General features: G+C 44.7%; 1 protein-coding gene across 2 annotated transcripts in view; it reads right to left on the reverse strand.

Annotated features, from left to right (window-relative positions):
• Positions 1-27,198, reverse strand: part of NID1 (nidogen 1) — a 71,278-nt gene that overhangs the window by 29,348 nt on the left and 14,732 nt on the right. For both annotated transcript variants that reach the window (XM_019746976.2, XM_074316728.1), the window contains 9 exons: positions 26,226-26,525; positions 23,889-24,115; positions 20,826-21,193; positions 18,421-18,570; positions 14,770-15,021; positions 12,360-12,560; positions 10,088-10,333; positions 8,159-8,302; positions 3,970-4,095 (listed from right to left, as the gene is read on the reverse strand). In XM_019746976.2, coding sequence (XP_019602535.2) covers positions 3,970-4,095; positions 8,159-8,302; positions 10,088-10,333; positions 12,360-12,560; positions 14,770-15,021; positions 18,421-18,570; positions 20,826-21,193; positions 23,889-24,115; positions 26,226-26,525 — 2,014 coding nt within the window. The remainder of the gene's footprint in view (positions 1-3,969; positions 4,096-8,158; positions 8,303-10,087; positions 10,334-12,359; positions 12,561-14,769; positions 15,022-18,420; positions 18,571-20,825; positions 21,194-23,888; positions 24,116-26,225; positions 26,526-27,198) is intronic.

Below are 27,198 nucleotides of genomic sequence, written 5' to 3' on the forward strand. Positions count from 1 at the left end.
AACATATGTTCAGACAGAACAACCGGAGATGAGCCTCCCTGCACTTCCTCGTCTCTATTTCTTACATCAAATATTTGTCATTTATAGCTGGTGAGGGAATATTTTATAAATCGTTCGCTCGGCGCCTCCCTTTGCCCCACCCTTACTAACAGAGGAGGACCTGACGGCCAGCACGTGGAGGTCATAACGTCCCCTGCCCAGCCATCATCTTCACGTGGGTTTCTATCATCGTCAAATCACTTATAGCAAAAGGCAGTTTACAATTTAATGTTTTAAATCATGTTTTTCTTTATGTAAGACCATTTTTCATGCCAAAGCACTTTTCTTTTTAAAGCTTTAAAAGCCAGCTTTACAGCTCCGGACAGTTTGGTTCTAGCCTTTTCATTTTTAAAATAAAGAAAGCAACTTTCAGTGACTGTTTCACATCAGTTAAAATGATAGTCTTTCCTAAGGCTCTTGACAGCCCGGGCAGTTTTCCTCAGTCATCACACAAATGCAGTTCCTCGATGGTCTTCCTGATTATATCCATTCAAAGAAGAGTAATTTTAAAACCAGGACAGACTGAGCCGCTGACCCAGCCACCTAAAGGAGACCTGATATCCATGAGGGGACACCAGTGTGCCCAGCTGTGCTATCCTCAAAGGCTTCTGACCTTTCAGAGCTGCAATTTCCCTGCAACTCCGTCCCTACCCATTCAACCAATGGGAAGCTGCAAAGCGAGATGAAGGGGAAAGTTCTGGAAAGGAGAAAAAACTGGGCTCCAAATGGGAATTAAAAATTAATTACAATCAAATTGTAAATTGGGGTTTCACTTTCCTAGGACCATACCCTGATGAATCAGCAGAGCGGGTGGCTGGTTCTGAGGTGCTGCCACCCACCTGACAATGGTTCCCGAGAGCCACCTGTAGGTTGGCTGGGCTGGGAAATGAGGGAACGAGGGGGAAGGAAGGAAATGCTGAGAAAGAGGAAGGACAAACTGGTGAAAGAAGTCACATAATTGAAAGGAGAGAAAGGGCAAGGTGTAAAAGAGCTCTAAGTACAGTGGTCTCACACAGCCTCTGTTACTGAGAATAAGATCGCAACAACGAATGCCTGAAAATGATTTCCCCTAACAATATGACAGGGAAGGGAGGGAGAACAGGAATGCTGAGTGAGGCAAGGCTAAGCCTCTAGCCTAAGCCTGGCTATGTCCTGCCTGACAGGTGGGCAGGTGTACGAGGCTGTTCAAAAAGATGCTGCAGAGAGGGCTCCTGGGACCTCAGACTTCCGAACGCTCCATACACCAGGCCACATATTGTAGGGCTGTGTCCACTCAGAGCTGCATCTACATCCCCATACAAAGGTGTTTCATAGGCAAGCTGAGGCCCATGTTTCCTTTATGTAAACATACTCTGCACGTTCCAATTAGACATAAAAGTTTTCACCCAGCAGAAAAGAGAAAGTCACAGGTTTACAGAAAATACCAAACATGGACTTCCATGAAGCAGCCCTTCCCATAGTGGATTCCACACTTGCTCTTAGCCAAAAGGCTGAGAAGCGATCCATAATAGATTCTAATCACAAACAGATAATTTCCTCTGGCCAGCCCACGTGCCCTGCCTGAGCCCCAGACCCTCACAGCTGGCAGGGCAGAGCCGGCCTCCTAAACGTTCCAGATTCTTTCCTCATCTTTCCCTGCTCTGACCCAGAGAGAAACTTTCCCAACCCAGCCTTCCAATCAGGATACTGTCTTAATAAAGAATTCCGGGGGAGGCGAAACTGACCACTAAATTATGCAGTGAGAAGCCAGAGTTGCTAGTTTGGATGCCTTTAGGAAGACTCGGTTTGACCCAGTAAGCCATCTCTCCACACAGTGAGTCTTAAAGGAGCTCACGGAAAGGGGTGAAGAGCCCAGTGGCCAGAACTGCACAGGGTCTACAGGCAGAGGGAGAAACAGGAAGCCTCACGATGCCTGGTCTTATAGAACTTCATGACCTCCAGGCAGTTTTCACACTTGTTTCTGAGCAATGGGATCCCAATAAAATCTTACTGATAATTTGACATATAGAAAACGGGAGGTCGGGGCACAGAGGACAAGAGTCTGCCCACAGCTTCCTTGTAGCCTCTTCAGCAGCTCCTGAGCCAGCTCCAAGGGCTCATGGGACACAGTAAACCCATGACCCAGTCTGGTCCCCTCATTTTACAGGTGAGGAACTGAGAGGTTCAGTGTCTTCCTCAAAGTCAAATGCCTACGAGTAGACATTTGCACCCCATCCTGCCTCTCCAGTGAGTGTGGATGTGATGTCAGGGATGGTTGGATCCAGAAACCCAGGGCACCATGCCCACCACACTGTCCCAGGACTGTACTTTACCACCCAAAGGGTCAAGGACCCACTACCCAAGTTGGAGCTGAAATGTAATGGAAAAGGTGCTGCCAGGAAAAATAAACCTTTGACTCTCCATCTTAAACAGCAGAGAAGGAAATCAGACCAAACACATAGAAATTGTTCTCTATTGAAAAAAAAAATACAAGGAACTTTAGGAGAACTGAAATCTCAACTCTGTGCAAAGAGACTGGCCTCTCTCAATTCCCAGCTGTTTGGGTCATACTCAAACTATGAGAACTGCCTGTTCCCTCCCACCCTCAGGACTCCACCTCACCCTGCGAGCTTGGCAACCTCATCCGAGCTTCAAGATGGAACAAACAGAAAGCACGCTAGGATTTAGTAAACAGCACGGAAGGGCAAGGAGGTGGGTCACTGAGGCAGTAAAAGAGAAATCTGTTTTAAATTGAGTTCAGGGAAGAGATATTGAGTTCAGATGGCCCATTCAGCACACTGCTCTCCAGACTGGAAATCTCCAAGAACCTTTGAACTTAAAATTTTTAGAACCAACAGGTCAAAGTGCAGCAGTAAGGAAAACGTGGAAAAAATCAAATGATCTGGCTCTTTGTGGCTGGCCCATCATCACCATCACCAAAAGCATCGTCAACCTAAAGCATAATTAGCTGAAGTAATACCCTCAACTCACTCACTCTGACAGGGCTCAGAAGTGCTGTTATGACTGAGGCTGTAACATTGAAATCCCTAAGTAGAATGGCCCAAAAGGGAATGTGAGATGTAAATCAGAAAGAATTCAGTCCAAGGCAGGTAATGACACAAGTGCCTACAAGGTGGTCCCTTCACATGAATCTCAAGGCCACTAATTTAAGGAGAAACAAGTCTAATTGTTTTAATAGGTGTTAAAAGAAAGAATTAAAAGGAGTTCTGTAAGAAGGGAACATAATACACATGTGGGGGCAGAGCCCCAGAAAGTAGTTTACAGGCTCTCGACCTCACATAGATAGGTGCTGGCTCAGGTAGTAAATGGCCATCAACTGTGATTGCATGGCCATCAGCTGTGGCTAGTTGGCCGTCAGCTGTAACCAGTGAGCCATTGGCCACTAATATAACTGCTGTGGCTACGCCAGCAGAAAGAGAAGAGCAAAGAATGGGGGCTAGCAAGAAGATGGCGGCTGGGCTGGCAAGCGTGGATGGCGGTTTGCGGACAGTGTGGATCCAGCCTCCAGTGAGAGTATAGTGCCACCAGAGAGAATATAGTGGTATGACTCCCCTACCTATGTCTCCGTGGGTGTTCCTTTTTGGCCTCACCATATCCTGCGTTATGTGGGGAGCGGGAGCAGAGACCCCACAGGCCGCCCCGCATGACAAATGGCGCAGCGAGCAGGGTCTCCCGCATGACAACACAGCTTGCAGCAGGCGAGGTGATGGTCTTACTAGTGTAGACAGTAACAGTACTTGTTCCTGGTACACATGATGCCCCAGGGAGTTGGAAGTCGGGTTCATCTTTATAAACTGGCCGCCCAACTCCAGAACCTGGCACCTTCGCTCTCAGCCAGAATAATTACCTGGAGCAATACCTTTTACACAGGTACTAACATACACCATACGAATAAAGATTTTGAAAATCCCATCGACCTACAGAACTTACCCACGCACGTGCCCTCATCTGAAAACCGGTAGCCCTGCACACACTCACAGCGGAAGGTTCCTGGGTGGTTATTGCAGAGGGCATGGCTCCCACACGCCGAGGGCTGTTCTGCGCACTCGTCAATATCTACAAGTGAGTTTTTAAAAAAATGAAGACCTGGTTTAAACCTCGTCATACATCACTAGATATAACACAATAGACAGCACCTTTACCTGAGAGTGGACCTAAACCCAGGAAAAAACCCAAACCAAATGGTATTCAGCTTTTTAAAAATATACTGTAATGAATATTTCTGTGAAATGTTTCAGACACCAGATCTCAGGCAAGAGGGCGGCTCCAGGCACAGCTGGAAGGTTATGGAACAAAGCCCCTCCCGAGGAGGCCACTTCCACGAGCTGGAGCTGGAGGTGGGAGGGTTCAGCGGGCGTAGACTTCACTGCTCCATCCACCAGCTGCTGCTCCAACATGACAGAAAAAGACCATTCGGCTCCCACGGCTTCTCCTCCACAGCTCAGAGGACACTCCCAGCACAGATGTCTGGGTGCAGGGTGCAGACGGCAGGGCCCCACGGCGGGGACTCCACTGCTGAAGCACACTAGCACAGAGCAACAGTTTCGAATCCAAGGGACAGAACAAAATCACCCGGGGAACTTTTCCAAGTTGCATGCCCCCTGGAAAGCTTTCTGGAAAGGGAGGCTGTGTGTTTTGAAAAAGCTCACAGATGATTAGGCGGGTGCTCATCCCTCACTCCCTATCTGGAGAGCCACTGGCAGACAGTGTCTGGGGACCCACGGGATGATGGTCCCCACCCCAACCTCCATCTCCATGCAGGCCTACACATAGGACCCAAGCTGGGCTACACACCTTGTCTTTCGAGCAAGACTCGAGCAATTTCCCCTCTAATATCTCATGGTCCTTGCAGTTTGGAAATTGCAGTTTGGAAATCCTCCTAATGTCTAATTTAAATCTTCCCTTCTATGAATTGAGGCCAGGACTTTAATCCTTTCTTTAGTGGAAGTAGTGAAATAGGGATAACTGTCTCTCATAAGACACCATAACGTGTGCTTGGAGATTATTGTTCTTATTAGTGAATATCTGGTGAACCTCATCTCTGGGAAGAGATTTCCTGTGACATAAATCATTCTCTAACCCAACAGGAAAATCCTGGGATGATTCTTGTAATTACTGCTTCCTTTTTGACTTTTTTCAGAGTGGCTACACATTTTCAACAACTCTAAGTTTCTCCAATTTAACCCTTTTATAAAGGCCAGGCTTTGAGAAGAGTCTCATGAGTGATTTGTTAAATGCTAGTGCGTACTCCAAATTACTCAAGAGAGACTATCTGAAACGATCTCTACTGACGCCCAGTTGAGAACTATATGGAGGCCATTCTCCCAGGTACTGGAGCTTGGTGATTCAACTGGAAATCTCCAAATTACCATGAAGGGCCCCTCTGCAGTGTCTGACCAGCCTTGTGGATGTCATCTATCATTACATCAATGCCATCCACACACAATTACAGCGGCTCATCCTCATTTTCCTGAGGCCCTCTCCAAGCCAAAATAACACATGAAGTGATCTGCTTAATGCAATTTCCTATCAACAGCCTACTGTCTCAGTGCATTAACACTTTGAGGCACACCCTAATGACCCAGAACAAAACATAACCTGACTGGGAGTATACCCACATTCCACAGTGTTAATCTGCCAGAACGAGGACTAACCACAGGACAAAAGCAAGTCCACACACGACCACCTGTCTTCCTGAGCGAGGACACCAGAGGGTTTTCTAGGAGAGCAGCGGATTACATCAAGCATGGCTGGTTGCTCCTTGTGAAGTGAAGCAAACACTCCCACGACGACCCGTTCAGGCCCCAAGAGTGGGGTCAGCCAGAGGCAAGGGTTGAGCAGCAACAGGTTGGGGTGTCTCCATGCTTTACTAATATTGTTGTCTTATGAAATCGAAGCAGGGCTCCATAAAGACTAAGGAAGTATATGCTTCTGCTGAGAAATGAGGGCGCCCCACCCCTGTGTGGTGTCCATCCCCATCTTCATGGTCCTGGGAGGACTCTGCTCACACACACAGATTCAGGCTGCTTCAAACTGGCCTGAGCCAATCCAGCCACTCAAGGCTGTCGGGCTTTTTGTGGAAATACTGGGGAACTCTCATGATCCGAAGTGAGTAGGAACTATGCCCTCCCTCACACACAGTGATATGTTACAAGGAAGACGAGTCTCAGATTAAATTCCACCATGTGTACAAAGTTATCAGCAAGTTGGCTAAACAACTGTACAACCCGTTCCTGTGAGCACCTGACATAAAGTTTTAGCCGGAAGCAAACATAGCAATATGCTGCCAGCAGGGCCTGCGAAGCGTCAGGTTAAATCAGCACGCGAAAGCCGCCCTTAATTGGAGGCATGGAATTCCAGACCTAACACATGGTTTCCAAATTCCAAGGCTGCAGGGCTCACCAGATTCTTATACCCCAGTCACTTGAAGGGGCTGCTCGTCTTTCTGGACAAATGTACGTATGTATGCCCTTCATTTCACTAGTAAAGCTGACTTCTAAAGCATTCCTCACATTCATTAGTGAGCCCTCAGGCGCAGAGTGAGGTAGCACGGGTTGAGCACCTGACATTCCTGCACCAGTTGCCTCTGGCTTAAGAACTCTTCATTGAGTCCGCCTTGGTACTGTTTCCCTGAAAATAAGACCCAGCCGGACCGTCAGCTCTAATGCGTCTTTTGGTGCAAAAATTAATACATTATATTATAAGACCCAGTCGTACATTATAGTAAAATAAGACCAGGTCTTATATTAATTTTTGCTCCAAAAGACATTAGAGCTGACGGTCCGGTTGGGTCTTATTTTCGGGGAAACACGGTAGCAAATTCCAATTTAGTAACAAACATATGTGAAAGTACATCTATGTGAAAATCTTTGAAATTAAAGTATAAATAATAAGTGCAATGAGGAGACAGCGTAATATACACACTTCAGTCAGAGACTTCAGTTCCAGTACTCTGTCACTGACTTACTTTAACGAGCCTCAATTTTCTCATCTATAAAAACAGAAATGGATCTCCTACCCAGTAGGATGGCCACTGTCAAAACAACAGAAAATAAGTGTTGGTGAGGATGTGGAGAAATTGCAGCCCTTGCACACTGCTATTGGGAATGTAAAATGGTCCACCTGCTGTGGAAAACAGTACAGTAGTTCCTCAAAATTCACACACAGAATCCCCGTATGATCCAGCAATTCCACTTGTGGGTATAAACCCAAAAGAGTTGAAAGCAGGAACTTAAACAGATATTTGTACATCTATGTTCATAGCAGCATTATTCATAGTAGCCAAAGAATTGAAGCAACTCAAGCATCCACTGACGGATGGATTTTTTAAAATGTAGTATATGCATACGATGGAATATTATTCAGCCTTATAAAGGAAAGAAGTTCTGACACCTGGTACAACATGGAGGAACCTTGAGGACACCATGCTCAGTGAAATAAGCCCGTCACAAAAGGACAAATACTGTATGGTTCCACTTATATGAGGTCCCTGGAGGAGTCACATTCATGAAATAGCATGTTGGGAGCCAGGGGTGGGAGGCAGGAGGATGGGAAGTTGTTGTTCAGTGGGAACAGAGCTTCAGTTTTACAAATGAAAAAGTTCTAGAGATGGATGATGGTCATGGTTGCACAAGGTGAACGTACTTACTTCGTGCCACTGAATCGTACACTTAACAATGGTTAAAATGACAAATTTTATATTATGTGTATTTTACCATAATTAAAAACAATTTTTAAAAGAGAGATTGTTTCACTAGTTGTTGAATTAAATGAGATGGTGTTTGTGAATCAGCTCACACAAACATGCCTGGAGACGTTACAGTTATGAGTGTTATAAACAGGGCTGACTTGACCTTCCTTTTACACCCGTGTTCTTACAGTGGCGTATGGCTTTACAAATTCTGCTCCGCTGCTTAGACTCTGTGCATTCGATCAGAGGAAAGAAAGGGGCAGTGCCCCTGACATTACTGAGGGGACACCGAGTGTGGAGCATGGCATGCCATCACACTCCTGCAAGGCGCTTCCTCCCCCACCCACACCCTCCATCTGGTACAGGATCTGGACACCTCCTCCCAGCCTGTCTCCCATGCCACCTCCCACTCAGAACAGACGGCTGTACCATAGCAGGTGCGCCCATCTCCTCGGAAGCCGATGGAGCACTCGCAGGTGAACTGTGTCCCCGGGCCAGGCCGGCAGGCCGCGTTGGTGTCACACCCATGAGTGCCGAGATAGCAAGGGTTCTGCAGGGCGTCAGGGGAGCCATCTGTGAAGGCAGAGACATTGAAACCAGGTAAGTCCTCAGAAACCCTTGCAGGTTCCTCCTTCCAGAGAGGAAGGCAAGACCGAGGACCAGGGGGTGGGGGGCCTGGAACAGGGAACCAGGGTGCTAGGTACTTTCCCTCAAGCATCTTTGCTGCAAGCATTTCCACCATATAATTCACTGTCCGTAAGGCGATTGTGCGTAAAAAAAGATAAAATCATGACAATTAAAGAAGGACATTAAAAAAGACTTCATAAAATTTAAAAGACCTTATTGTGAAATACAGACTATTTGAATACATTTCAAATGTGTGTAGATTCATGGCAATACTGCGTAAATAACTGATCTCACTTTGTGATTGTACCTAAGCCCTTATTTCATTCTGTGGGAAATGTGGCTTCACCTCGGTGCCTCAGAGAGGTCCCTCAGCCTCCCTGTCTCCTCCCCTGTAGTTGTTTCGAATAAGTAGCCAGCGAACTCTTAGGGTAAAAGTCATCGGCATCTGGAAGAATGCTGTTTCAAGACAACCACTATTTAACTATTTTCTCTACCATTGAAAGACCCACATTAATGCCATTTCTGGTAAGCAAAGAAAATCCAAAAAGGGTTTTTGCTTTTACGCAAAAGCATTCCCTTACATATGTAGGTCTTTCGTAAAAGTGAAGTGGTGTAACAGTGAACTTTCAAAAAGCAGGTTAGGCCATTTGGGCTCAGGGAAGGTTTCAATAGGCACTCTCTACTTTCAGAGAGCAGGAAAAACCTGTATTTTATCTCTTTTTATGACGAGATTGCCTTACAGACAATTAGGGGGTGAAAATGTTTGTAGCCAAAATGTTTGCGACAAAGATGTCTACGGCAAAAATACCGGACAGGAAAGCAGCTGCCTCCTGTGTCACCCTGGGCAGGACCAGCAAACCACATCCCACAGGCCCCATGCCTGTTTTCGTTAATCAAATTTCACTGGAAACTAGCCACACCCATTCGCTTGCATACAGTCTATGGATGCTTTTGTGCACGATGGCAGAAGTGAGATCTGTGACAGATCTGTGAGATCTGGATGGCTGGCAAAGCCTAAAATACTTACTATCTGGCCATTTACTATTTGCCTAGAGCTACAGCTATCAAAGGAGGAAGAAGACACCTGCCCTCCTGCTCCATGGAGCCAGATGAGGACAAATGTGACCAACTGGAGAAGTGACCTGGGTATGGCAGGCGAACCAAAATAACTGAAAAAAATGAAAGACCTTAACTCCAGGACCCCAAATATGCAGAACCCTTGGGGCTCAGAAATTTGGACGATGTGAAATCTGACTGAGATGTCACAGTAGCTCCCCAAAATGCCAGTTCCTTTCATGCAGCCAAAAGCACCCACAGACCAGACCTCAGCACCTACAAGGTGCCGTCACAGGACAGTTTGTTGTAGGCTCCGTGCCTGACTTTCATCAGATCTTATTTAGATTTCCTCAGGCTCTGAGCACACATTTCTTTCAGGGTTGAGTATTTTAAAAGCCCCGCCAAGGCCAGCTGCAGGCTTGGATGGCCTGATCTTTAAGGTAACTCACAGGTGAGCATTCTTCACTCCTCCCCAAACCAAATAATGAGCAGGTCTTAGGTTAGCTGAACAGAGACAGGGAGGCTTTCTAAGAAATCACAGATGTCGAGACATTTTTTTCTGTAAGGAAGATATTTTAGCATAATTTTCTTCCTACTTGAGTAGGAGACAGAAAACAACACATCACAGAGGAGAGACAGACGTGCAGCACACACGCCCGAGCTGCCGTCTCTTACCCCGCACGGGCCCAATGGAGTTGCTCAGAGCATAGCGCAGGATCCTCTCCTCCTGGTTGTACAGGACAAACACGCTGTCCACCGAGAGCTGCTGGGTGCTGGGCAAGGCCTGCCTGGACTCATCGTGGACACACTCCTGGAAGGTGATAGTCTGGCGCCACTGGTAGGCGTGGACATTTGAAGCAGCAGTGCCATCCTGCTCAGGCTGTGTCACAGTGTACTCCCGGGTGGAGGAAGACGTGATCACTGGGATGGCGGAGGGCAGGAGGGAGACAAAGGAGGCAGCGTAAAGATGCAGTCTTAAAACCATCAGCAGTATCCCCTGCCCACAGTGCTACCAGGGGAGAGAGCAGGTGCAGAAGGTAAATAAGAGCCTTCATTTCTGTGCTACCTAGATTTCCCATACGATTATTGGTATTATTTGCATCACTAATATTTGTTGCTTTTTCTCATCAAGTGCTTCTCTATAAGTTCCTAAGCCACCAAGAACCAACCCAGAGGTTAAGGTCTGGTGGAAAGAGGCCACGCTTGGAAGCAGATACACCTGAACTCACACCTCGCACCATCACTCATAACCTGTGTGATCACAGGCTGGTCGCTAACTTCTTTAGCCTCAGTTTCCTTTAGAGCATGGGTTGGGATGAGGATGAGGTAATGTATGCCAAGTTTCTGGAACCAAGCAGGCCAATACTTTTATTAAGATCAATTACCACTCAAGGAACACTTACCATGTGACTAGCACAGTGCTGACTGCTTCATATAATTTATTTCACTTAAGAGTCAATAAATAGTGGTTCTTATGTATAATCCTAGATCAAGTTGTTCTCTGACATTAAAAAATAAGACATGAAATGAGTTTCAGTAGTCAGTTTCTGACAATTTACTAAGTGCTATGAGCAAACCTCAACAGAGAAGAAAGTCTTCCCCACTCAAGAGACCCTGCTTTTCACCCCTGCCATGAAACTCTCAACTTCCTATTTTTAAAAAAAAGTATAAAAGAGTCTTTATATTTGTGTGCTCTGCTGTAGTTCAAAATAAAGCCAGAGGATAAATAAAAGATTAGTGTAAGCTGCTTCTTGTCCAGCTCCCACGTGCTGGGCTGCCAGAAACACCATCTGGTTGCAGGCTGACCACAGGCTGGGGTCCTGCTACTCATTCCACCTCTTAGTCACCCTCTCTCGTCCCCTCAGGAGAGCTAACCAAGCCACAAAGCCTTGGTAATTGGTGCAACCTTCGGCAATTTAATAAGAGCCTTGAAAAGGTTCTTATTATTTGACTCAGCACATCTGTTTCTAGGAATTGAGTCTTAGAAAAGAATCAGAAATTCGGTCAAGATTTATAATGAAGATGGTCATTTCAACTTGTTATGAGAAGGGAAAACTGGAACTAACCCAAGCTTTAGAAAACAGAATGGTTTAAATCAATAAAAGTTGTACAGATTCATTAAAAAGTGTTTTCAAAGCCTACTTAATAAAACCATAAGATATTCATGATTCGACATTAACTGGAAAAGTGAAGCTATAATAATGTGGCATGATTGCGATTTTATTTAAATAGACTGTATACCTCACTGTAGATTATATAATAGTATTACATCAATGTTAAATTTCCTGATTTTGATTATTGTACTGCGTCCATGTAAGAGAATATACTTATATAAGAAAACACATGAAGTATTTAGGGATAAAAGATTATAATATCTACAACTTTCAAAAAATTATATATATGTATAATGAGAGAGAGAGAGAAAGAGAGAGAGAGAGAGAGAGAATGATAAAGTAAATGTGGCAAAATGTTAGCTGGTGAAGTGGAGTCAATGGTATGTGGAAATTGTGCTCTTCTCAACTTTTCTGTAAATTTGAAATTATTTAAAATAAAAAGTTAAAAACTCCATGTAGATATATAGTATAATAAAATTATATTACTTCATTTTGAAATTGTATAGTATGTTGAGATATTTATGCTGGAGTATTATATGGGGTTGGTATATATATTTCGGGATTTTTTATATAGTACATACTAGGGAAAGGCTGAAAAGAAATATATTTATACTGATAAGGATATCCTGGTTTTACAACTCTAGGTTATGCTTATTTTATTTCTGCACTAAACTCTCTACAGGAATTGTGTACTATCTGTAATAAGAGGGCAAGGTAATTTCGTAAAGTATCGCCCCATGTATTTCCCTCTCTGAAGCCCAGGAGACTGTACCAGCTTGGGCTGTGGCAGTGGTGGCCAGGAGCCCATGGTGAGCACCAGGCTGTCCCCTCACCATTGTGGGAGTAGTGGTAGAGCTCCGTGTAGGGCTCGATGTGCACCGAGGAGCCAACCGGGATATGTGGCACGTGGCCCTCCAGCTCCGTGTCGATGGTCAGGTGTCCGTGCTCGTCGATACCGCTGAACCGCTGCTTGATGACCAGCCTACCCGGGTGTCCCACGAAGGTCACCTCGGCCTGGCGGGTGAACTCACCCCCTGGAAAGCAAGGTCAGTCTGTTACTTTGCTATCAGGGAAGCCACCCTCGTGCTCTCCCTCGGCTCACAGTGCTGGTCATCAAGGAGAGGGGTGCTTCAGTTTGCTTGGTAGAAATGGGGCTGATGACACTAAGGACAGAGCTGGGATATCCATGTGGCCCAACTGAGTCATGCACGAGAAGCTCCTTCCTAGCCACAAACCAGCATTGAGATGCGTTGGCTCAGGGGTTGTGCTGAAAACGTAGGGGACCAGGGTTTAACGCTCAACTATGCTAAGTACTGGTCAGGTGAACTTAACCCCACTAAGCCTCCAATTCCTGACAATAAAAAAAGGGACACACTGTATCTTGTGGAGATGAGATGAGATCCAGTACGTTAAACGGTGCTCTGCCAGATGTCAAGAGCTCCAAGGTGTCAGCTAAGTCCTGGTCAGGTTGGGTGACTTGTTCAGGGCAAACCATCACCAGTACCAGAAACCACACCAGGAGCACACTCAAGGGTGTTGGCTCAGGAACTCTCCTGGGTCTGTGCAGGGAAAACTATTTCTTCCTCTTCCAGTGTCTCCCCTTGTCCACATGTACATACACCCATTGAGACAGGGGCTGGCATGCTACATCCCTGGGGCTAAATCCCACTAGCAACCCTTGAGCTAAGAATGGTCTTCACATTTTTAAATGTTTTTTTAATCAAAAGAATATTTCATGATATGTGAAAACTACATGACATTTACATTTCAGTGCTATTAATAAAGTTTTATTGGAACACAGTCATGCTCATTCCTTTGCATATCACCTATGGTTGCTTTCTCTCTACAGTGACAGAGTTCAGTAGTTGCAACAGAGATCGTATAGCCTGAAGTATTTAGGCAGAGCTTAAAATATTTACTATCTGGCACTTTGCAGAAAGAATTGACAACTTCTACTTTTTAGTACCCCAGTTCCAGGAAGATATCCAGCTGACAACACGGGTCCAGGGACAACTAAGAAAGACCATTTTAGTAACAAAGATTTGCTGTTGTAGGGAGTTTGTAAATGCTTCCTTAGCACCCCCACCCCAAATCGGTGTGTGTTAGAACGTATTACCAAATTAAATTAACTCTCATACAAAGCAACACCCTACAAAAAGCTGTTCAGGGGAGGAGTAGGGTCTGTGTGTCTGACTGCAAATCTCGACTATGTCTGTAAAGGAATGAGCATGAAAGTGGTTAAATACTCAGGATACACATGCCTGAGGGACAGGGACAAAAAAACAATTAGGCCATAAATTAGATATCTGATGGGTGGGTTCACCCCTTTTCAAATATATAGCCTCTCCTTTCTTAAAATGGCCACACTTCAGGGAGTTACATCTACGCTCTGTAACTTTTGGAGGGTTGCGGTGTAAAGCCTCGAGATCCTGCTTTTAGCCGTGTTTCCACAGTTAAGCCATGGCTGAGGCTCCACTGAGGCTGAGCAGTAGGGAGAAGGCAGGCCTAGGTCTTCAGGGGCGGTGGCTATGTACCTGTGCCCCAGACAACAGGCTCCAGGTCCTGAAAGTAGCCAGAAATGAAGGACACTTCATCTGTTCTTCACCTGAACTGTCCCCAGGAAAGGGACTCCAGCATGCACAGGTGCACAGAGCATGGGAGAGGCCATCACTACACTTGGGGAATGTACCCCCAACCATCTACCCTTATGTCCGCTAAAGGCTGAGCTTTCCCTGACAGGGCACAGTGTCTAAGACACTCCAAGGAAACTCAGGTCCTAAGAGTTAGGATTATGTTTATTGGATTATGTTTAAAATCTTGACTATAATTTACCAGCTAAATTTACCAGCTAGAAACGACAGGTTCCTTTTCTGCAAGCAGATACTGAGGGAATGTTAAATATCAGTCTCAGATTGGTCTGGAAGGATAGGCAGGCTGGGTAAGCAGCACGAGGGAACCTGTGAGCCCCACACTTTGGGAGGTGAGGGCATATGTGATGACATTCGCTCTGCCAGAGACTTCTTTCTCAATCCCCACCACAAAATCACTCCCTGACCCCAGTGCAATTCTAGACAGTCTTAATTAATATATATTAGTGAAAAAATATTGATAATTTTACCTCAACTTCTTATTTCCGGAGCCACAGAGTACTTATCAGTAAGTTGTTTGCGGACATGGAGTTCCCTTTCCGTTCACCCCCGGCCCCACTGTGCGCCCATTGGTTTTACTGTCTGTTGTACGTACCTGTGATGCTGAACCCGTTCTTGAATCCATCTTGCTCCACTGCAAACATCCATCCAATGATGCCTCCCACAGGGGCCAGAGGGAGCAGGGAGTAGCCGACGGTCTCGGGGATGGTGCTGATGGCGGTGTAGGAGCGCCCGTGGTTCATTACCACGTACGAGTGCAGGTCGGTGTTCTCAAACACAATGGGCACCGGGCTGTTCCCCACGAAGATCCTTCCTTTCACCTTGCCATTAACTCGCTGGGGGGAACCTGAGCAAGAAACAAAGGAAGAAGCCAGACTTTCACAAAAGAAAAATGTCTGGTAGGACCTGTACCTATAAAGCAAAGAGGCAAAACGGTGTTAAATAAAGGGCTTTGGGATCAGTGCGTCATGCTCCCAACAAGACAGTACCCACCATGCCTGTCTCTGAGCCTGAGAAGCTCCAGGTCCTGTTCTCTGTCCCCCATGCTGACTGGTAATGGACAGCAAGAAAGGGGCTCCAATGGGAGCTGTGTGTGATGGAGGAAGTTATGGGCACGTAAAATGATCTTAGAGAAGAACAGTATCACAGGCGATCTAGAACTAGGTGACCATAAAATCCATCACTTTGGAGAGTATAAGGGACAGAATTAGTAATTTCACTGGGATGGCAGGGCTGGACTGGATGGTCCTGCGCATCTGGAGCCTTTGGTTGCCTGACCTATAACATACGAACAAGCATCTCTGGCTGAAATAGTCCCGTGACCCAGGTTAGGACTGCCGGTCTGAGTTCTGGCTCTTCATGCAGCCCAGGTCAGCACACGTGGCCACACAAACATGCCCTCTGATCCAGGACCCACTTGTGGGCTGGGATGTGTGTTGATTGTTCCTTTCAGACCACTGGGAAAAATGTGAGACCAACTGGGGTAATTTGAAATCATTTTTCATAAATTGCCAAACAGTATATGTAAGATATCGTTTTTGTTTTCAAAATTACATTAATAATAAATGTTAGCATATACCTAGGGATACACCTGAACAGATGTACACAAAACTGCTCACAGGGGTTGACTCAGGGCAATAGGGTGAACTTTCATTTTCTATACTCTATATCTCTATAATGTTTCAAAATTTATAACTTGCATATATTTATTAGTGTTTATCAGGAAAAGATCTAAATAAATTATGTTGTTCTTGTATTCAAATAAGAACACTGAAGGCTACCATATGACCTCTATTACACAGAAGAGTGCACTTAAAGAATACGCTTTCATTGTGGATTTTCAGCAATTCCAACTCCGAGTTATATGCCCAAAAGAAAAGAAAACATATGTCCCCATAAAAATTTGTACGCAAATGTTCCTGGCAGCATTATTCAGAATAGCCAAAATAGGAACCACCCAAATGTCCATCAATTGATGAATGGATACATGAAATGTGGTCTATCCATGCAATGGAATATTATTTAGCTAGAAAAAAGGACTGAGGCACCGATACATGCTAACACATGGATGAACCTTGAAAATATTATGCTGGGTGAAAAAAGCCAAACACAAAAGCCATCACAAATTGTATTATTCCATTTACATGAAATGTACAGAACAGAAAAACCCATATTGACAGAAAGCAGATAGTTGCTGCCAGGCGCTGGGGGACTTGGGGAAACTGAGAGTGTCTGCGAATGGATATGGGATTTCTTTCTGGAGTGGTGAAAATGTTCTAATTAGAGGTGACAGTTGCACGACTTAGTGAATATACTAAAAACTACCAAATTGTCTACTTTAAACAAGTGTGTTAATCATTAAAAAAAACCGAAAGAAGAGCTAAATAAGTCACTTTGGACTGTTCAGGTTTGATGTACATTAAATTCTATCAGTTACTGATTGTACATGTCTTCTTTTCTTCTCAGCTTAGAAATTGCTAGGATGGGCTTTCACACCCAATTCCCTCACTCGGTCTCAGCAGAGTTTTCTGAGCACAGAGATTTCCCAGTAAAGTTGCTGAATAAACTTAGATGGGCTTCTACCTGGGCCTCATCACCCACATTCTGAAGACCTTTTGCTATGTTCAGGATGCCGGGTTGCTAACAGGGTGGCTGGTAAGCCAACGCCACGCAACATACCAAGTTTTTCTGCACACAAGTTGTGTCATGATACTGAAGAATGCTGTGAAATTAGAAGACTAATATCGAAAAAAAATGCATTCCCAAACAATTACAGAAATGAGCAGGAAAGCCAAGTTAAGGAAACCAAACAATTTTTTTCAACCAAACTCTGAGCTAGAAAAATGTTTCAAAAGTACCAAGAATCCGACAAATATTTAGACTATGCAACTCTTACGGGGCATGTATATAATATCAAAATGTGGGGCCAGACAGTTTATCATATCTGAGCTTGCTGCCAGACACACTGCTCAGTATTTCCAGCTCTGATCTGTGGCACGGGAAGAGCTAATGAGGTTGCTTTCTGAGAATAAGCTTTTGTTGTGGATTTTGGAAGCTTCTCCCAGGGTGAGGGCAGTATAAAAGCCAAGCCTACAACAAAGCAGCAAGGCATACCAGCCCGGGGTGGTGGGATTTAGAAGAAAACAGAAAACACATTTAGAGAAGTTAAAAACATCCCCCAAATGAACATAGTAAGTATACAAAATTTCCTTTCATTGCCAAAGTAAGTATTCAACAAAACTCACTTTATCTAATTGTGACCCAGAAGAAAACTTTTTTTTTTTTACACAGCAAATTAAAAGAACTTATTTAACTATAGATTCCAGGGAATCTGGAAAACAGGACACATTCTTCCAACTGAGTTTTGTTTAGTCAAATTTTGTGAAGCAATTGAGGTTCCTTATTAAACACCAGGAAAATGACCAGTGACAAGTGAAGAGACTTGGCATCTGAAGGGACAAATATTCAGTATGGTAGGGTTTTTGTTGCTTTTGTTTCAATTCAAGTTTATGGCCCCAGGCTCCCCTAGGGCTCACTCTGAGTAAACTGTTATCTGGACCCCCTAGACTTCGGCAGAGAAGATTCTTCTGACCACCTGAGAGCATTGGGACTGCTTGGTGCTTTGGGGAGCGGAGCTCAGAAGTGATGTCACCCCACAGCTGAATCCATTTTGGAATTAGCCCCACAATGGGTTGAGTGCTCTAGAATTAACTGGCGCACCCCTTATGTCCACCATCACCATGCTATGATTTCAGGGGCAAGAAAGAGAAACCCAAAGGGACGGGGGACTGGCACAGACATCACCCAGTATATACTTTGGTCTATGCCAACCTACCATGGCCCTGCTGGGGTTTAACAACCATTAGGATAGTCAGGTCTGTGAGCAATACCAACTAAGAGGTTTGAAAGAGACCAAGGAAAATGAGAGGCATCAATAATTCCTGGTCCAGGCCGCATAATGTCATCAACTTCAGCCTTTATCCCAAGCTACAGGCAGTTGTGAAGATGGGTTCCCAGTGGCAGTCATTTCCTAGTTAGAGAAATGGCACAGGAAAGAAAGAGACCTCCCCGAGGAACACCAGAGGAAGTATGAGAAAGAATGAGAGATTAAATAACATTGCCCCACTAGACACATCACCCCCCTTTAGAGATCTGGGGAGAGGCAATATTGCAACTCAAGCACCGAAACAGTAACTCCACTCGCCCTCCTACTCCCCCACGAATCGAACACAGAAAAGCAGAGTACCTTCGGCAACACATTGCTGGCCATTTCCCGTGTAGCCGGCGACGCAGCTGCAACAGAAGCCGGTGGCGAAGTCCCTGCATTCTGCGTGCACGGAGCACTGGTGTCTGCTGTTGGCGCACGTCGGGCGGGAATCTGTGTTGTAGCTGAAAACTGTTCAGAGAAAACACAGCACAGCAGTGAGCATGTCTCTGGGCTCTGGACCAGGAGCTGGCACATGGTGCGCCCAGCCCTGCAGAATGAATTCACATCTGCTGGGGTGGGTCAGGGACAGGAGATAGCATGGGACTCCATGACTCAAACCATCATGGCAAATAGGGCTAAAACGGGTTTGAGAAATCACAGAGGTGAATTATTTTAAAATGCTATAATCCAGTGTCCTCAGGATCACTGCATCTATATGGCGTTATGCCATCCAATATCAATTTTAATATGGTGTCCATTCAATGGAGTCAGAAAGATCAGCTTCACATTTTGGCGGGGAACCTTAAAATTTTTTTTTACTATTTTTTAATTGTGGTAAAATACATATGACATAAAATTTGCCATTTCAATGAACTTAAAATATTTTTTAAAATTTTCACCCCACTTTTCTCCCCAGGGAATAACTCAGAAGCTCTTATACGCAAAAGCTGATTAGAAATAATTCTTCAGTCATACTTGGTCTAAAAGCCTTTGGCCCAAGAAACAAAAAGAATTTCTGCATATTTCAAATTTCTACCTCCCAGGTTCGATGTATTAGAATTGGGAACTAACTCATTACACTTAATAATCCAGAGCCAATTAACTTGGAATGAAGCTCTAAATCACAAGAGGGAATGAACTTTTAGAGGGGACAGTGATCCAATTTATAATTGACTGGTAGGAGTGAAAATAAAAGTAAAGTTTAACCCAGGAAGATTCAACGACTTCTTCATGCTCAGAAGGGAATTGCCACTTTGTAGAAAGATGGCGTTTGGAGCTAGACACACTTGGACCCTGAGCTGAACACATGTGACACTACTGATTGCTTAAGCTCCGGCTGCGGGCCCAGCTCCCAGTGGGTCCCCATGGCCTGTGTATCTGGGGGTGACTACTCAAATAACACCAGGAATGCACTGCTGGCTACGGAAGACTGACCTTTCTAATAAAAACAGTGAAATAACTGGGATAGAGGGACAGAAAAACATCTGTTTTAGACACATAGGTTCAAATGTAGGCTTTCAGTAGTACCAAGTAATACACCACCATACATTGTTGGGGCTAGATACAAACTCATTTCAACATGATGGCTTTACAAAGGAGAATTTCAGAGACACATAGGCAAGGTGAAAGCTCAAAACTCAACATCTGCAACTAAACATACCCAACATATCTGAGGAGAGCCCTCTGAAACCTAGTTCCAAGAGCAGAATGTCATGTGCTAAGAAATGTCCTCATCATGCCACTAAAGGGCAACATCTCCATCTCTGTGCCTGAGAAGTAAGTAAGCACACTACCCGGGCCACCAGATCTTGCCCATGCTTCTTTGGGATACTCAAGAAGAACAAACATATATGACTATTGTTAGGAGACAAATCAGGACAAGTAAGAACTGAAAATGAGTGAGTACGGGCAATGGAGTAGATTTTTCTGAGGGCCTTATCATAACTTTGAAGTAGAAACAGTAGAGTCATAGTAAGCATTATTTAAAGGTTGGACCATCCCATATATGAATCTCAGTGGAGTATATGTCAACCTGAAGAGCAAAAATTAATGAACACAGTTTAGTTTGAACGTCTTTTACAAGACAAATAAAACAAAGCATGATAGGGTTCAAATGGTTTTCCCTCAAAATGTAGCAAAAACCTGATATACACGTAGTATGGTTAACTACAAGATACTATACTTTAAAACTACATTTTAAAAGGGGAGGTACTTAGTTGGTATTTCTAAATCTTCACAAACCAAATCTGAAACTGACAGGAGCTGGGAGGAAAAATAATCAACCATTCTCATTCCAAAACCAAGAGGAAATAAATGTCAAAGATAAACTGCGTCAACGGCCAAAGGAACTTCTAAAATGTTTTTTCAGGTGGGTGAATATATTTCTGATCTCAGAAGTCGCAAATAAGAAAATCTGACTTTCAGAATAATTCTAAAAACACTTTTCTCTTTAAAACAGACAACAGGGAATAATAGGAAACTTGAAAGAGGACATGCTCAACAGTCTCCATAACCACAGCCCTAATCCCAAAAGATCTCTTGAGCCTTTGAAGCCACGGGGGCCTGTCACAGCTCTACAGCTGTGAGCTCTCGGCCTACTTCCCACGCTCTCGTCCTCACAAGCCACCATAGAACGCACACGGCACACACCCCTCCAGCACTTGTCCTCTGCCTGGAAACCCAAGTGTCCAAGCGTGTGCCAACTGCACCTTCCACCGCCTTACCCACTTCTGTTTCCTCCACTTCATCCACATCTATGACCTGTGGCTGCTGCTGGGGGAACCTCTCCACGGGCAACTGGAAAGACCTGGTCCTCTCGGTTGAAGGTCCAGCGGGTCTCTCGGTGCCCCAGCGGCGGGGGGAGAGGACATGTGTGTCGTATGTGCCAGTGTCTCCCCTTCTTGGAGCCTCATAGGGGAAGCGTGTGGTGCGCACGTTCTCTGGGCCCAGACTTGTCAGCGAGTCATAATCTTCGTCATCATACTCTTCATCGTCCAGTGTGAGGTTCACGTCTGCGGACACCACACCACTGGCTGTGGCCGGACTCCCAATCTCAAACACCCAGATACCCTGCTGCCCAGAGTTGCTGCTCCTAAAAGAAAGAACAGACTTCTTGGAAATAAACCAGCAGCCCACCAAGAGCCCCCACTAACCAAGCAGAAGTGTCAATCTGAAACCCAGTGCCTGCTTCTGCCTACAGCCGGGCTGGAGGGTGGGAGAAGCCATCACGTCTGGTCGTCACAGAGCTGAGGCCATCCAGGGCTATTTGGTGAGGCTGTGTCCAAAAGGACACAGACTAACACAGGTTTACCCACTGCCATTCAAGAAGTGTACTCCAGGGACACTTACCAGGCCTTAAAATGCTACTTATACTAATTGCTGGTTACATGCCCAGCCATATGTGCAACCTGTTGAATAGAGTCATTCATTCTCTTCGTTACTCTCTTTCCATGGCATGGTGTGATATAATAAGAAATATATACAGTGAGCTTTGAACAATGTGGGGGCTAGGAGTGCTAACCCCCCACACCATGGAAAATCTACATATAACTTTTGACTCTCCCAAAACTTAATGACTAATAGCCCTACTATTGACCAGAAGCCTTACCTATAACAGAAACAGTTGATGAACACACATTTTGTGTGTTACATGTATTGTATACTATATTCTTACAATAAAGCTAGAGAAAATAAATGTTAAGAAAATCATAAGAGAAAATAGTTACAGTGTTTATTGAACCACTTGTAAGTGGACCTGCTTAGTTCAAACATGTGTTGTTCAAGGGTCAACTGTATTTGGTCTTGTCTCTGGTCCTGGCACACAGATAAAATCCTTGTCATCTCTAGAGTGTTAAGAGTGTCTTTTTGTATAGTAATGAGGTAACGAGTGACTGGGAACTCTAGACAGCTTCAGGGTGGGGGTTGGTCACTAGAAAGACCAAAGCATGATTAGAGGGTTGGAATTTTCAGCCCCACGCCTGGATTTCCAGGGAGGGGAGGGGTTGGAGACTGAGTTAATCCCCAGTGGCCAGTGATATAATCAACCTTGCTTATGTAATAAAAACCCCTAAAGGATGAGGTTGGGAGCGCATAAGGTGTGAGGAGGGTGGTGTAGACAGAGAGAGCAAGGAAGCTCCATGCCCCCCTCCCACCCTTGCCATGCCCTGTGCATCTCTTCTATTTGACTGTTTCTGAGTTGTATCTTTATAATAAACTGGTAACAGTAAGCAAAGTGCTTTCCTGAGTTTTGTGACCTGTTCTAGCAAATTATCGAATCTGAGCGGTGGGGGCAGCTTGCAACCTGGGACTTGTGACTGGCGTCTGAAGTGGAAGCGTCTTGTGAGACTGAGGCCTTCACCTGTGAGGTCTGTGCTAACTCCAGGCAGTTAATGTCAGAATTGAATTGAACTGTAGGACACCGGTTGGTGTCTGCAGAGTTGGAGACCTTGGTGTGGGGGGAAAAAAAACCCACTTATTTGGCGCAAGTGAAAACAGTACAGACTTGGTTTATTAGAAACCCCAGCGCTATGGGCTGTGAAATCTTGGACGGTCCCGGTTTACATGTTTACACTCAAAGGGTATAGTGAGATGCAGATGACATTCAGACTGCAAAGGCATTTTATAACTATAAAACACAACAGAATATCCCTAATCTGTACTTCTTGCTGCACCACCTTTACTGGTCTTATCAGATTACACAGTGGAAAGAAGGGACATACATTACTCGGTGGAGAACACCGAGCAAAAAATTGGGTTGGCATGGGGAGAGGAGTCAATAAAGCCCTACAGAAACAGGACATCCAGCCAAAGTAAAGGTCTCATGTAAAGTCAGGTGGAGTGCAGGAACTGGCTCGCACCAGCTCGTGATGAGCCGGTTGTTAAATTTTAGGAACTTCGCAAGCCACTTATTAAACAGCCATTGTAACAAATTAAATTATATAATTTAAATTAATAAGTTATATTTTGAAAAAGGCAATAAAAACTTGAAACTCATCCCATCTGAATTATGTTACAATGATCTATGTTCTTGAAATTATTTAAGGATATCGCATCTGTGTGGTGAGAGTACTATATAATAGCATTCCAGGATAATTCCACTTAAATACATCTTTTCTCAGCTCCACATTGGGCGACATGACGTGAACAGCTGGAAACTGGCCACGGCAGGAGTGTGTACACCATGGACATAGGCACATGCTATAAATGAGGGCTCCCCCAACCCCTGTAAAGCCTGTTGTTTGCATCTACCAGCACACCATTAAGTAAAGGGCAGAGGCGTTTTAGACTCAATTTGACAATATGAAATTGGGGTGGGGGGGCGTCTTTATATTTTAAAGAATAATGGGAAAGAACGGATTTTAATTTTAGAAAAAGCAGTCTGAGCTTTCCCCACTTTTACCAAATTATACAAAATAGCCCGAGAGCACTATTTATGTTGTAAGAATTTCCTGCTTAGTCAATGTAGGGAAAAGGGCTTTTTCAGCCTTCAGTTCATAGCAAGAAATGGGTTTAAATAACTTTTATTTCTAACTTTATACTTATAAAGGAGATGGTAGAAACTGTTTCAAATAAGGACTATCTCTAAAAAGTAGGATACCTGTTCATTCTATGTTCCGTTGAGCTCATCAGAAGAATGCATTACATAATCTAAAAACTACATACAAAATTTAAATCCATGGGAACATTTTTAGGTAATGTTCTGTAATGCTCCTTATATTACCCTTAATAAAATAATAAAGTGATAATCTTATTAAGGGGAGAATCTACTGAAGAACAAAGAAGCATACTTGGCCAAATTTCCAATTGATTCTCTGTCATTGGCAAATATATTAAAAGCTCCGTCGCTCTTCCACAGAAGTCCCACTAGACCTTGGCTGAACGCGACCACAGCGGGAACCTGCTTCTCGTCCTTCTTAGAGAATGTCGTTGTGAACTGCAGACCATCTTCAGGATAAAGGAAAATGGCGTAGGAGCTGGAGTCAGAGGAGGCCAGAACTGCCTGGAATGTGTTTCTCTGTGAAGGTGGGTGAAAATTCAGTTACTTAGGAAAATATCTACAGATCTGAAAATGTGCTATTCACCAGATTGTATATAAAAAGTATAGCAATGGCAGCATTCTCATCTTATTCTAAAAGAAGTACATTCGTAGCAAGGACCAAGTGTTCCAGGATAACTCCACTTAAATATCTCTGAGGCTATGTCAACATGAAATTTTCTAATTAATGAAAACCTTCTGCATAACTGTGGCCCTAAGGTTAACCAAAAATGATAGAGACAGTGGCCTAAATTTCATATAACAGCAAATTCTGACCCTTAGAATTTGTTTCCATGGCCAGTAAACATATTCAACCACATTCATTAGGCATATACTTACTGAGTCCAGCCACTATTCAGTAAGAAGTAACATGAGCTTTGGGAGAAAACAACTCTGGATCCAAACCCTTACTCGTCCTTGGTGTGTGAACTTGGGCATAAAGCCCTCTAAGCCTCGGTTTCTGAATAAGATACAGATAAAACCACCTACTTCATAGAAATGGTAGGAGGACGACGTGAGGCAACACACGAAGGGCCAGGCACAGAGAAAGTACTGTTTAAACGTGAGTGCCTTTCCTATGTGCTAAGTATTGACCTCAGTAAAAAGACACAGTGCCTGCACTTGAGAATTTACAGCCTAGATGGGAAGACTGAACGTGAATAAAACATCGCAAAGCCAGGGGAAATATTCTGTAACACAGTTGTGTGCAAGGATATAGGAGCCACAGGACATGCCGGACACTGTGGGGATGGGAGCAGAGGAGGCTGGCTGAGTCTGAAAGAATAAGCAGGAGTCTGACACCTGTAGACAGGGTCAGGGGAAGGATGTCCCAAGGGCAAGATATTGCAGGTAAGAACCACAACAATTGCATGATCAGGGAATTGCAAAACATGGGGTGCCGCTGCTGCTGGGGTGTGTAGAGACGTAAGGGTCAGAAGACATCAGGTCCCAGAGGCAGGCGTGGGCTCCGTACAGGGGGCTACGTGTTTATCATGCAGGGAAAAGGGGCACACCCTGGGAAAATGTAAGGTTTTAAGCAGTTTTCAAGTACTGCACTCAGATACAGGAGACAAGATACAGGTGACAAAGCAAAATGTGTCATGCACGCCCATGACAGATTTTCCCAAAGTGTGTTCTGTGGGATGTAATGTATCTTATTTGGGAGGGGAAAAGGGGTAGCCAAAAGGCTGGGGGACTGCTACACTGAACAAAATTAAGCAGGTTTCTTTACTCATGACTTTTCAGAGTGAGCCACCAAGAGGGAGCTATAGCTTTAGCGTTTCCCAAACTAGTTTGGCCACAGGAAGACTTTTTCTCAAGGACTATCTTGTAGGACGAGTGTTCCAAGGTACACATTTGGGGAACTACCAGACTGGAACATCCCCCATCTAAATGGGGACCTTTCAAGTTTCTCCCTACCCTGTAATCCTATAAAAATTAAATAGTGGTGGAGCAAAATTATTTTTCCAAGGAGAAATTGAGGCGTGTCCGAAAGCATCACTTCAGATCTAGAGATGGCTTCGTGACCTACTCAGATATCCCCCTCCTTCAAGGGCAAGTCCAAGCTCTGCACACCTACAGCCTTTCCTGACCACTGTGCTATGGAGATGCCCACCCCTGTATTATGATTGAACTTGTGTTCTGAACAATTCACATAGTGCACTGGATTTTGTCTCCCCGACTAGAGTGTGGGCCTTGTTTTTATTTCTTCACAACCCTCAGGAGTACTGTTATTTTAATGAAAAACTTCAGATTAATAATGTCTCTATTTAGAAACTACCTCCTCCTATCTGACCCAAAGTAGGAGCATCTAGGGGATGGGGTTTATCAACCCTATTTTGGCCATCTAGCATTCTTCTCAGAAACTGGCTTTCTTTAACCTAATAGTCATTGAAATATAGATTTATAGCCTTATAGATAAGGTGTTGGAAGGTTTGGACCTGCAATAACCAGCCCACTAGATTTTGCTGGGATGTCCTGTCTTTATGAATGACATGGCGTGATGTACCTCAGAGCAGCACAAATCAGACCAAACAGCACTAAGCCAACCCATGAGAGTCTCTGGACTGGTACCTGGGTGAGTGCTCACCTTGCCTTCCTGGGCAGGATCCTCGCTGGGCCCTTGGTAGGGGGCCACAGAGTCCCAGGTGACAATCACCACACTACGGGGCTGGAAAGAGATTTCTGGGAACCCTCTCTGGACATACTCCCCTGCCAGCTGAGTGACAGAGGGGGATAGGTCTTCTCGATAATAAACCTTCCCGAGGCCACCTGTTGTATCCAAGTCTGCCAGGAAAGGTGCCACTGCCCCGAAGGTTGGAGGGAAGAGCCCGGGATGAGTTTCTTCAGCTGGGGGTTCACTCATGGCAATGAGGCCATTCGTGGTGACCTGTGCAAAATCAAGCAGAGTTAAAAGGAATGCAGAAATGACATCTTCCTTGGGGGGACTGAGCACCCACTCACAGAATGCTGTCACAGGTGCCCACAGTATGTCAAATAAAGCAGAATTGGAGAAAGACATGACCCTGAGTAGAACTCAACATTTGTTTCCTGGGCAGACGGCCTGGTGGAAGGAGCACAGGGCAGGAACACAGGCCCTGAGTCTGGCAGATACCAGTCCCTGGGCCGTGGGCAAATGTCTGAAACTTGGAGTCTCAGGCTTTCCTCAGGCATGTGCTTGGGGTCCTGCAAAGCTCCACTCAGCTTAAGTTATTACTAAAGCCTTCGTCAATTCACCTGACAAGTTGAGCAACCCTTACACTAGGGCTAAGTGCTGTGGTCCACTGGGTAGCACAGTCTCTGCTGGGGAGGACCTGGGGGAGGACTGACACAAACAGATGGTGAGACGATAAGTAAACGATAAGTCAGGTGTCAAGAAGAGAATCAGAATGGGGCATTATGGGGCATTATTTTGAACAGTTTAATGCCTTAGAATAATAGCTAACATTTATTGAAGGTTTACCATGTTGCAGGCACCTTATTAACATGTAATCCTCAGAAAAACCCCCTAAGACTAGGTATTACTATGATCCACATTTTCTGATGGGAAAAATGAAGTAAGT

This window comes from Rhinolophus sinicus, linkage group LG12 (genome assembly GCF_036562045.2).
Source record: "Rhinolophus sinicus isolate RSC01 linkage group LG12, ASM3656204v1, whole genome shotgun sequence".
NCBI lineage: Eukaryota > Metazoa > Chordata > Mammalia > Chiroptera > Rhinolophidae > Rhinolophus > Rhinolophus sinicus.